This window comes from Acinonyx jubatus, chromosome E4, assembly GCF_027475565.1.
Source record: "Acinonyx jubatus isolate Ajub_Pintada_27869175 chromosome E4, VMU_Ajub_asm_v1.0, whole genome shotgun sequence".
Classification (NCBI taxonomy): domain Eukaryota; kingdom Metazoa; phylum Chordata; class Mammalia; order Carnivora; family Felidae; genus Acinonyx; species Acinonyx jubatus.
Window position 1 is genome coordinate 53,126,334 of NC_069395.1, and position 12,733 is coordinate 53,139,066.

The 12,733-nt window shown below is 40.7% G+C and overlaps 1 protein-coding gene across 4 annotated transcripts in view; it reads left to right on the plus strand.

Annotated features, from left to right (window-relative positions):
* Nucleotides 1-12,733, plus strand: part of SLC9C2 (solute carrier family 9 member C2 (putative)) — an 86,029-nt gene that overhangs the window by 54,365 nt on the left and 18,931 nt on the right. For all 4 annotated transcript variants that reach the window (XM_053209454.1, XM_053209453.1, XM_027046310.2 and 1 more), the window contains 3 exons: nt 3,385-3,436; nt 5,830-5,978; nt 8,662-8,787. In XM_053209454.1, coding sequence (XP_053065429.1) covers nt 3,385-3,436; nt 5,830-5,978; nt 8,662-8,787 — 327 coding nt within the window. The remainder of the gene's footprint in view (nt 1-3,384; nt 3,437-5,829; nt 5,979-8,661; nt 8,788-12,733) is intronic.

Consider the following 12,733-nt stretch of genomic DNA (forward strand, 5'->3'; position numbering starts at 1 on the left):
CAGTCAAATGGTTAATTAAAAAAAATTTTTTTAACTATCTTCCTCTTTTCTTTTGCTTATGGATTCCTTAGCCACTCTTTCTGGAGTCCCACGCGAGCCTCCTTTTTGCTTTCCTTTCATCATGCTAGATTATGCCCATAAGTAATTTTTTCCATAGGTGATGTATGGGCTTCAGTATGCAAAAATCTTTGTATTTTGCTCTTAGAATTATGGACTCCAAAGCTATTTACTTGAAGATACCGCCATCCGTCTTTAGCATTGCTGGTACAAGTCTGACTTTACTTGTGCTTTTGTAGGTGACTTTTTTCTCTTCATTCAGAGGCTTCTGGGATTTTCTCCTTGGAGTTCTGAAATTTCACCAGAATGTGTCTAGATGTAATTAAAAAAAAGTTATTGAGGTGCCTGGCTGCTGGCTCAGTCGGAAGAGCATGTGACTCTTGATCTCGGGGTTGTGAGTTGGAGCCCCATGCTGGGTGTAGAGATCACTTAAAATTTTTTTAAAGTAAAAAAATAAAAATAAATGTAAAAACGTGATCCCACACAGCACTTGGTGGAGTTTTCATAATTAGAAGATTGCCATCTTCCTTCCATCACCTCTTTGATTGTTCCCTCCCCTGTTTCTATTTTCTCCTTCAGCAACCTTAAAATTTATTTAAAAGATTAATTTTTTTTTTCTTTTTCGAAAGAGAGAGTGTGAGCAGGGAGAGGAGCAGAAGGAGATCTCAAGCAGGCTCCATCCTCAGCGTGGAGCCCTACACCAGGCTCGATCCCACAACCCTGGGGTCATGACCTGAGCTGAAATCAAGAGTCAGACGTTCAACCGACTGAGCCACCCAGGCGCCCAGCACACTTTTAAACACAGTTTTGAATTTCTGGATTTAGTCCTTGTTTCATGTTTTCTCATAACTTCCTACTCTTTCCTCTTTGCAGTGAGAACCCCCCACCCAGCTTGATTTTCCATGTTCTGAATTTAGTCTGTAGCTATGTGTATTCTGCTATTCAGCCCATCTATTACATTCTCTTTCTTTTCTTGACTGAACGCTTACTTATCTCCACGTACTGTGATTGCTTCTTCTCATTGAAACTAGTTCCTTTATTTTTTTTAAACAAATGTGATATTCCCTTGAATCTCTTTATTTAAATTTTGTTGTTGCTGTTGTTTCCTGTAGTAGTTCTCCTTCGTTGAGGTTCATTCTTATATTTGTCATGCTTGGTGCTTGTCTTTCATTCTGTTTTCCTCTGCCCAGTGTTTGGTGACTTTTGGTAGTATTTTCTCAGCCTAAGTGAGACTCTTGATTTGTAACCTGACAATGAATTTAAATCCTAATTACTGAGGACCTAGATCTAATGATCTGTGTGTGTACATAAAATCAGGGATGGCCTGGGGGTTACGTCTTCTGCTTGTTGTGCCTAATTTTTTGTGATGACTGTTATTTACCTCAGGCCCTCAGCCAATAAAGAGAGGCTTTTTCTGAATGAAATTCAGGAGAGGAAAATAGGCTGTGAAGATACCTACCTTAATATTTTAATTTTAATTTCTAAAATACATAAAAAGATTGGTTGTTAAATATCTTCAGAATTTAAGATTTTCTTTTGTAATCAGGGAACACTCTAGAATAGCTGAATTTAGCAAGGCATCTAACATCTTTCATGACATCTTTATAGATAAGCTAGAGAACAATTATCTAGATTTATCAAAGAATTATTGATCATTGGATCAAATGTGCAATAGAATCCTACCTTGTTGATTTACTTCGAATATTAGATAAGACAATTAAAAGAACTATGGAAAGTCTAGATTGATCTATAATAGAAAGAAGATAGAGCTCTTCATAGGAGAAAAGATTTCAGAAACAGGAATAGGAGAGAAGAAAAACAGCTGCCGGTGGCGGGAGGTAATGCGTTTTGAGGGGTTGGGGAGAAGGCAGAGATTTGGGGGCCATGGCCTCGAAGTGTAAGAGATGAAACAAATTCTCCTTTGGAATTTTTAAAGGCGACCTCAGTACAGATTTAAATATTTTTTGAGATATTTAGGTATCAAACTCGTGTGTATTATAAAAGTGTTGCGGTTCAAAAACTGACCAGTGACAGCTCACGTTTAGAGGAGTCACATGTGCCCAGCCTTAAGTGATTATATTCTATTTGTAGGTAGGCGTCGGTTCCTATGCTGTCTCGCGCAGGTCATTCTCTGGCATTTTTAGAGTTGCTATGGAGCCAGTTTGGTTTGAAGGGGGTTGTGCACCTGTGCAAGCAGGGTGGGACCACGGTTTGTGGGTGCCAGCTATTAATTTGGCACCTTCCCAATATTGATTCAATGTTTTCAAGTGAGAAGAAACAACTTAATAAAAATTGTATACCTCGTTCTTATATTCAAAATGAGAGATTTCTTACATGTGATTTTTCTAAACCAAAACAACAACAACAACCATGAAACTTAACTTCAGCTACTTAAACTTTATAATAAGCCAGTAAATAGCACCGTGTTAGCTACTGTTCCCTGTAAATAGCACTATGCCACATGTTATTTGGGCACAGAGTTTCAGTCATCTATGCCTGACAATCCTGGGGAATTGTCAGTTGTGTGGTCCCGGGGCTGTTGTGTGGCCAAGTGCAAGCTCCAGAAAGATTAAAGGTGGAGAATAAGCTCCACGAAGAGCAGTAGCGGGGACATGGCAGGCATTTGACCAAGACCTATTGTATGATTGAACAGAGCTTCACCATGGTTAACCCTTGGAGTAGAGCTATTTCCTAGGTATGTCAGGAGTTCTCTGTAGGCAACATCAACTAACAAAAGCCATAGTTTCTCATTATTCTACTTGGTCTTGTGCTCCTGATAGACAGGCTGTCCAAACAGCTGCTCAGTTGGCTATCCCAAACCGGAGCGCTATCTGTGAGAATTCTCCTTGGTGCAGAGTGGAATACACGCCAACCTTTCCTGGGGCACCTGGGTGGCTCAGTCACTTAAGCATCTGACTCTTGATTTCCGCTCAGGTCGTGATCTCTTGGTTTGTGAGTTTGAGCCCCACGTCAGACTTTGTGCTGCCAGTGCTGAGCCTGCTTGGGATTCTCTCTCTCTCTCCCTCTCTCTCTCTGCCCTCTCCCCACTTGCGCTCTCTCTCTCTCAAAAATAAATAAATAAACATTTAAACACACTAATCTTTTCTGCGAAATGCTAGGTCCAGTAGCTATGTAAGCTACTGACTGCATTGTATTTGTTGTAATATGAGGAGGAGCATGGGGAGAGCGGCAGACTTGGCACAGAGGGAAGACTTGAGCTAAACATCTTCCCCAAGTCACAAACTAAGTGGGATTTCTTCTCAGATTTTAAAGGCAGACACGCACTTGGCATAATAAGAAATTAATGTCTTTCTTAACTTCTTACAGAAATTATATGAAATTTTGGAAACCAACAAACGAGATGCCATCAAAGAACTAGGTAAGTAGTTGGAGTATCTGATTTCCTGAAATCACACACTATTATCCCATAATTTAGCCACGGGAAGCCAAGTTCATACTCATCTTCGATTACTCATTTATTCATCCAGTGAGCATTTACTGAATGCAGGCAGTAGGCCAGGTATGCCAAAAATGCAGAGCCAGGCGGAAGGTATGAGAATATCAATAGATAATTGCAGAAAGTTAGAGAAGGTCTTGTACTGGCCATGGGAGTGTAGAGGAAAGAATGAAGGGTGTGGAGAGTGGATTAAGATGGCAGATTCCTTAAGGCTGTCAGAAAAAGACACAAGGTGATTACATTTGACAAAGGGTGCTTTGTTTTGTTTTACTTTGCTTACAAGCATACTCAGGAATGTGGGGCTACAATCTCTTGACATTTCTAGTCTCTCAGCTTGAGTTGAAGCACACAGCAGGAGCCCTAGGGTTTTATACAAAGCTTCTTGGGTCTGCTCTCCTCATAAGGGGCTGTGGGGCAGGCTGTGAGTGTGTGCCAAAGTATCTGGGAGAGAGCCCTGGCATATAGTAGGTTCTTGATAAACGGATGTTACTATAAAAGAGATGAAGTAAAATCACTTTGTATTCATAGCCACATTGTAAGATGCCAAATGGATTTATGAGGATCATACTTTCCAAATCAAAATTAGAAGAACATGGCCTAATGAATGACATTGTGAATTTGGAGACAATAGGTCAGAATATTTCGGCACTGTCTCAGATAACCCAGGACCCATTGTTGCCTTTACATATAGAGATAGATTTTTATTTCTGTGCTTTTATTTACTTATTTTTTAATGTTTATTTTTGAGAGATAGAGCATGAGCAGGGGAGGGGCAGAGAGAATCCGAAGCAGGCTCTAGGCTCTGAGCTGTCAACACAGAGCCCGATGCAGGGCTCAAACCCACGAACCATGAGATCATGACCTGAGCCAAACTTGGATGCTTAACCGACTGAGCCACCCAGGTGCCCCTATTTCTGTACTTTTAAAGATTAGGGGTGTAGGAGCTGCTATCTCATATTATGCTTTAGATTCATATGGAATATTACAAAGTTTTCTTGATTCAGTCCTGTAAAAGGGAATGCCTGTTCCCACATGGTTACTGCAACTGATTATTGAATGCTAATTATGTCAGGAACTGTGTTATCAGCTTTATGTGCATTATCTCATTTAATCCTTGTAATTACTCCAAGAGGCAAATACTATTACTGTCTTCACTTTATAGATAATAAAGCTGAGGTTTAGAAAGTTTAATGCGCCTCAAGGCATGTGGGTGGTAAGTGCTGAGCTAGATCTCAAGCCCAGGTGCACCTGACACTGAAATCTGTTCATGATCACGCTATCCTTCATTTTAGTGGCCAGCTCATCGCCGTTCAAAAAAAAGTTTGAGTAGCAACCTTGGGTGGCTCAGGGGACTGAGAGTCTGACTCTTAATTTCAGCTCAGGTCATGATCTCACCGTTCGGGAGTTCCAGCCCTGCGTCAGATTCCACGCTGACAGCGCAGAGCCAGCTTGGGATTCTCTGTCTACCACCCTCTCTGCCCTTCCCCCACTCATGCATGCGCACTCTCTCTCTCTCTCTCTCAAAAAAATACACATAAACTTAAAAAAAAAAGTTTGAGTACCTTCCAGATGTCAGGCATTAAAAAAAATTTTTTTATGTTTATTTTTGAGAGAGAGAGAGAGGGAGAGAGAGTGGGGTAGGGGCAGAGAGAGAGGGAGACACAGAATCCAAAGCAGGCTCCAGGCTCTGAGCTGTCAGCACAGAGCCCGATACAGGGCTCAAACTCACGGACTGTGAGGTTATGACTTGAGCCGAAATCCGATGCTTAACTGACTGAACCACTCAGGCGCCCCGGATGTCAGGCATTTTGCTTAATGTCAGGATGACAAAGATGAAAGAGACACTGTTTTCGCCATGTCTTCCAGTCCAGGTCATGACTTCCTGTGTTCATTAAAGAGGAAAAGCTATGCCATTTGATCTCAGAAATCTCCACCAGCTGAAGCCAGGGGTCTCTTTCATGAAGCCATTTATGCGTTCACCCAACAAAAGTTATATGATGTGAAGGATCAAATAAGTAAGGACCAAAATCCCACACTATAGTAGGTTCCATAATGGAGATATGTAGGACATGCCATGGGAATAAAGAGGAGAGAGTGATTCTCTCCTAGCTGGTGGGGGACGCCAGTTTTCAATGTTCTCATCCATAAAATGCAGATGAAAATAGCTCTAGTCCTACCGGCCTCGCATGTTCTGTATGAAGCAGGAATAAAAGGATATTGTGTAAGCACTTTGGAAATTACAAACTATTACACACATATTAGTTATTATCGTGGTTATGGCATTATATGCTTACTGACGGTTTTATTTGCTTCAGGACTCATAGAGCACGAGGGTCGTGATGTTGTCATTGCTTTGAAGACTAGGCAGGCAATCCGGAACGTGATTGCTAAAGCTCTGAAAAACCTCACCTTCCTTTGGTCAAGAGGCATTATTGATAAACATGAGGGCATCGTGATGAATAAGGTAATAAAGCAATTATCCATGTTGCTTGATTCCATGAGCCCAACACCCGAGGCTGCATCGTTACTTGAGCAGAATGTAAGGAGTGAGGGAGATTAAATCGGGTGTTAGCTGTAATTTGCCTGGAGCCTTTGTTAATGCCAGTGGCAGTTAGTGCCAGTGCTACCTGGTATACACCATGTCAAAACTACTTGGTTGCAAGTAACAGAAACCAACTTGAGCTAGACCTTGCCAAGAAATGGGGCTGGGGGGTCTATTATAAAGACATAAGAGTGCCTAACCAAACCCATGGTAGCCAGACCATATGGCCATGCCTGAGGAAGGGACCTGACTGTGGACCTGGAAAGCTTTCCGGGTTCTCCATTTCCTGTGAGGGTTGCCCTCTGCGGCCTCTTCTTTTGGCTCCCTCTACAAACTCATTAGATTTTTCTGCTTGTCTATCCACTGGTGGAATGTGTACTGCCCAGGCTAGGCAGCTGTGACAAGGGAGGTGGGAGTCACATAACGTTAACATGGTAGGTAGGAAAAGGATCAGCTTGCGTGTGTGTGTGTGTGTGTGTGTGTGTGTGTGCGCGCGCGCGCGCGTGTGTGTTGGTGGGAGTCTGGGGGTGCAGTTCTGAGAGAGGAGGACCCAGGAAGACACCATAATTGGTTAGCTGATAAATGGACTTTTGAAAAATGATAAATGTATTTGCAAAAAAAAAAATAGGAACATATGACAGAAAAACATATTTAATATTTAATGCTATCACTCTATCACATCCACCATCTAGACTGTGTATTTGTGCAAATATGATTGTTCTTCCTAACCTCTGCAAGAACCTATCAGTTTCCTAACAGAAAGCAGAAATATGGAAGTTCTAGTCCTACCTTCTGTCTGTGTTGACCACTGATAAGCTGCTTCTGGGTATCATATGCTTTTCCTTGTCACTGGCAGCTCCCAGCCAAGGGTCACATGCACTGTGCTTCTGGTCATTCCCTGGACATAGTCCCCTCTCCATGATTCCCAAAGAGAAATGGGTGTGGGACAGGCCAGCTTTCCCCTCTGAGGCTCTATCTCTTTAGGCTAATATTATGGGAAAGGACAAAATGGGTTATATGATTTCTTCTTAGTGTCTGACAGAGGGAAGAAAAGGGCTACTTTACAGTATCCTTCAAGTTGTATATACCTCTACACATGCTGTGGTTTGTATTCTATTCTTTTCATTTACCAGTTGAAGATTATATAAGTTTCAATTGAATTATTGATATTCATTAATTAAAATAAATAAATAATAGCCCTTATAAGGAGAGAGGCTATTTTTTTCTATAGGTTTGTTTAGAAAGGTAATGGGTAAATCAATCATTCAACAATTACTTATTGAATGCATATTAATTGCCTAATTGTCAGCCAAAGAGATATAATTATCTTCTAAGTCATTAGGAGCTAGTCATAAGGAATTACCTAGCTAATTCAATTTAATTGAGTAAATACATGTTGAATACCTACTATGTGTTATGGACTCTTGGGGAGATTGGATACTTAATACAACAATGACCCCAAAGTCCACTGGCTCTTTCTCGTTCTTTGATTTAATCCTTTATTCATCCAGTCAATCAAGTGATTATCTCTTACCTGGTGTGGGAAGCCAAGAGAAGGTTTCTGAGAGCCCATAAAACTGAAAATATCCTTCAAAATTAGAAGAATTTAGGGAAGCAAATAATACATAGAAGAAAGATTTGAGGAAATGTGGCATTAAATTGTACAGTAGTCAACTGTGAAGTTTATTTTATTTTTTTATTTTAGAGAGAGAGAGTGTGTGAGTGGAGAAGCAGGGCAGAGGGAGAGAGAGAAAACCTCAAGCAGGCTCTACACTCAGTGTGGAGCCTGACGTGGGGTTCAACACCATGTAGGATCACCTGAGCCAAAATCAAGAGTTGGATGCTCACCCGCCTGAACCATCCAGGTGCCCCAAACTGAGAAGTTTAGATGATCTGAAATTAACACAGTGGGCTACAGTGTTAACTGGATTATAAAGATAATAAATTCAATATGAGTTAATATATCAATTCATAGGGGTGCCTGGGTGGCTCAGTCGGTTGAGCGTCCGACTTCGGCTCAGGTCATGATCTCGCGGTCTGTGAGTTCGAGCCCCGCATCAGGCTCTGTGCGGACAGCTCAGAGCCTGGAGCCTGCTTCGGATTCTGTGTCTCCCTCTCTCTCTTCCCCTCTCCTGCTCATGCTCTGTCTCTCTCTCAAAAATTTGGGGCACCTGGGTGGCTCAGTCGGTTGAGCGTCCGACTTCGGCTCAGGTCACGATCTCGCGGTATGTGAGTTCGAGCCCCGCGTCAGGCTCTGGGCTGATGGCTCAGAGCCTGGAGCCTGCTTCCCATTCTGTGTCTCCCTCTCTCTCTGCCCCTCCCCCGTTCATGCTCTGTCCCTCTCTGTCTCAAAAATAAATAAACGTTAAAAAAAAATTAAAAAAAAATAAACATTAAAAATATATATATCAATTCATAAATTCAATGAGTTAAGAGAAAAATAGGGACAAAAAAGGTTAGAGGATAATTTAAATAGGGTGAGAGAAAGTATGAGTCAAAATTAAAATAAATTTACATAACGATAGTGTTTAAGGATTTCCTTAATTTTTACATAAATCTCTTTTCTGCTATAGGATCTGATCACCATTATTTTGACTGTTTTCAGGTACTTCTTAGGAAAATAAAGGCACTGAATGACTTTCCAATGGCAATCCCGCCACCAACTCCTGACAAATATCTTCATAATATTGTTTGGCTGGAAAATAAAGATGTTCTCATTGAGTTCTTCAAGGTAAAGATTCTGTCTTCTATTCTGGGTCACTTTTGATGATAATTACTTTCCACTCCCTAAAGCAAGATTAACAAAAAGTATATCCAAGGCAAGAATCCTATGATGGCTGATGAAGCGTAAGCCAAAATGGAGGCCCAGCAAAACCCAGTTTTCCAGTTTTCTACTTTTTTTTAGAGCAAGGGTTTCAAGTTTAAATTACTATACAGGCAAGGTAGATAATATAAAAGTAAAAGAAGCTGTATAGTATTACAGGGAACAGCAAAAACTGTGGTATATTCCAGAGTTCATGCTCTGTCTAAAGTCAACTGTTATGGAAATTTAGACTCTTACAAGAAATATTTATTGAATCTTCTCCCTGTGCCAGAGGCGGTTCTAGGTTTGGGGCTATGCCAGTGAATAAAGCAAATGAAGTCCCTGCTTTCCTGGACTTTATATTATACACCTAGAGCTAAACAATAAACACATAAACACACAAATACATAGTCTATTAGATGATCTAACAATGCTATGGAGAAAAAGTGAGAAAAGGGAATATAGTTGGGGAGCTATTTTACATGAGGTGGTCAGGTAAGGCTGCTCTAACAAGGTGACATTTGAAGTGGGATCTGCATGCCGTGCAGATATCTGGGAGGAGAACATTCCAGGCAAGTGCAGTGCCCTGGTGTGGAGTGTGCTCAGTGTGTTCAAGGAACATCCCCAGAGCCCCTGTGGCAGAAGCAGTGATGGCAGGACCAGGTGAAGTTGGAGAAGTAATGGAGCTTGAGTTTGTACAACTCTGCAGGCCATTGTAAGGGGTTTGGCTTTTACTCTGAATTCAATGAAAACTTAAGAGAAGGTTTTGAACAGAGATGTGGTACATTTCAAAATGACCACCCTGGGGATGTCTGGGTGGCTCAGTCAGTTAAGTGTCTGACTCTTGATTTTGGCTCAGGTCATGACCTCATGCACTGACTGTGTGGAGCCTGCTTGGGATTCTCTCTCTCTCCCTCTCTCTGACCCTCCCTGGTTTGCATGTGTGTGTACACATGTGTGTATTCTTTCTCTCTCTCAAAACAAATAAATAAACTTAAAAAAAAATGACCACCTTACCGCTAATTTGAGAATAGGTTGGTAAGGGGTCAAAGGAAAGCCAGAAGCAAGAGTGATGGTGGTTTGGATTAGTGAAAGTGACGAGTGGTCAGACTCTTGATGTGTTTTGGAAGGTAGAGCTGATAGGTGCTGATGGAAGGAGTGTTAGAGAGGATGACTTCTGGGATTTTAGTCTGAAAACAGGAATGGAGTTCCTGTTGACTTAAGTGCAGAAGAGAAGATTTATATGGAGGGCACAGGAGTTTGATTCTGAATGAGTTAAATTTGAGAAAGTGTTGAGACATCCAAATGGAGATGTTGAGTAGGCGGTAAGATACATGACTGGAATTCAGGTGGCAGGCCAAACGGGAGATAGGTATTTTGGAGTTTTCAGCATAGAGATAGTATTTAATATATGGAGACTTGATGAGATAAGTTAAGGAATTATTATGGACATCCAAGGATTGAGTCCTGGGCTATCCAACATTTAGAGTGGAAATGACGAGGAATTAGCAAAACGGATAGGAAAGAGATGAGATTTGTGGTTACCAGAGGCAGAGGATAGGGGGAGGGAAAATGAAAGGAAGATAGTCAAAGGGTACAAACTTCTAAGTTATAAACAAGTACTAGGAATGTGCTATACAACATGATGACCATAGGTATTAGCATTGCTGCATGATATATATAAAAGTTGCTAAGAGATTAAATCCTAAAAGTTCTCATCACAAGGAAAAAATTGTTTTTGTAACTAGATGAGGTAATGGATGTTAACTAAACTTGTGGTAATCGTTTCATAATATATGTATGTCAAGTCATTATGTGGTATTCCTTAAACCGGAACAGGGCTGTATGTCAATTACATCTCAATAAAACTGGGGGCGGGGGGAAGAATTGAGGAGTAATCCATCATGTGGGAGGAAAACTAAAAGAGAGTGGTGTTCCAGAAGCCAAGTGAAAAAAGTATTTCATAAAGGGAAAAATAAGCAACCATGTCAAATGAGGCTGAGATCAAATAAGAAGAAGATTAGAAATTGACTATTAGATTTAATAATGTGGAGGTCAGATTTTTTAGATCTGAATTTTTATGTGAAATTTCCAAATTTTAAAAATTTGGCACACATTAAAAATTTAAAAATATCCCGCAGGCCAAACAAAAAACATCGTTGGATTGGATGTGACCCATAGACCACTAATTTGTGGTTCTAGTTTTAAATGGCTATAGTATAAATTATAAGATTTATACCTTTTTCATCAACCTGTTACAACCTCTGTTAGATTTTTAGAATCAGGAAGAGTCTGTGAGAAAGAATGGCATTTGTTTTACCATAAATTTGGTTGTACCATATTTTGTGATCTAGGCACGTAGTAAGGCATCTGTTTGTCCACAATGAGGACATTTTCCTTGTTTTCTAGAAAGATAGCAATCATAATGAAGTTCTACTGAGCTTTGAATATCTGATTCCTTTCTTGCTATACCAATGTTTTCTTCCTATCAGAAATTTTTGAATTTTTCTTCTGAATTGATTTCAAATGTACTGAATTAGGACTCCTTTGGTTGAAAGTAACAAGAGCTAGGGACACCTGGATGGCTCATTCGGTTGGGCGTCCAGCTTTGGCTTAGGTCATGATCTTTTGGCTTACGACTTCTAGCCCTGTGTTGGGCTCTGTGCTGACAGCTTAGAGCCTGGAGCCTGCTTTGGACTCTGTGTGTCTCTCTCTCTCTCTGCCCCTCTTGCTCATGCTCTCTGCCTCTCAAAAATTAAAAAAAAATTTTTAATTAAAAAAAAGTAACAATAGCTTACTTGAATTAGTTTAAGCAAAGGAGAAGTTGACTGAAAAGACAAGGTGGTGGTATATAGAAGCTACTAAGAAATAGTTAGCTAACTAACCATGGGCAGGGTGGGATTCAGGCCAGTTTAGTAATATCAGTGGTGGGAATTTGTGGACCCTTCTTCTAGCACTTGGATATCATGGCTCAGTTCTCAATTCCCAGGCTCGTTGTCTCTCAGTTCCAATTCTTGAGAAAGAAGTCCAACTGGCTTAGCTTGGATTTGATGTCCTGCTTTGGGGAGCACAAGTGTGGCTGCAATAAGGAGGAAGAAACCTGATGTGATGGCCAAGGGCCGTAGTGGGTAGTTTGAAAAATAGATTGCAAATAAATGCGTGTGGGAGGTTGGTGATGGACTTGGACTGGGAAGCAGGTGTCTCTAAAGTGTTTCTTATAATTTGCATTCTCCTTAGTTTTGTTAAAATCCAATTTAAGATACAAGTAGAATTTTGTTCTTTGTAGGTAATAATTTTCACAAGTGTAATTAACTGACCACCCAGGGGAGGAATGCCAAAACCAATGAGAAGAAGCTAACTCTATAGATTAATGATTCATAGACACCTGAGGTGACTCTGTCACCACAACGTAACCTCCTTCCCATCCTTGACTTACCATGCCTCTGCAAGGCTGTTGGACCCTCTCTATCCCATTACAGACTTCTGTTACTCTATGTGGCCCCTTTCCTTAATATGTTGGGTCTTGATAGCCATTTCAATCCAATTTTACCAGGGTAAAAATTGTGATGAATTGGGAGTACACAGCCCAGGGATTGTGTGGCTAACTAGCTAAAATCCACAGGGTAAACAAAATAACACCCCTTATGGTAGACTGTGATTTCAAGTGTGGTTTCCATCACAGCTACAATGGTTAATTTTAACTACTCCTCCCTTCTTTCATTCTCCAGCCAGTGTGGTTAATTAGAAACCTAATAGTCTATAAAGAGAAGCCAGAAGTCAAGGGTAGAAAATAAGGGTCTGAATAATACATAAGCTGGCTAATTGGTTTTATGTGACCTTTTTAAAAAAATCGTGAAGTTATCCATGAAGTGCA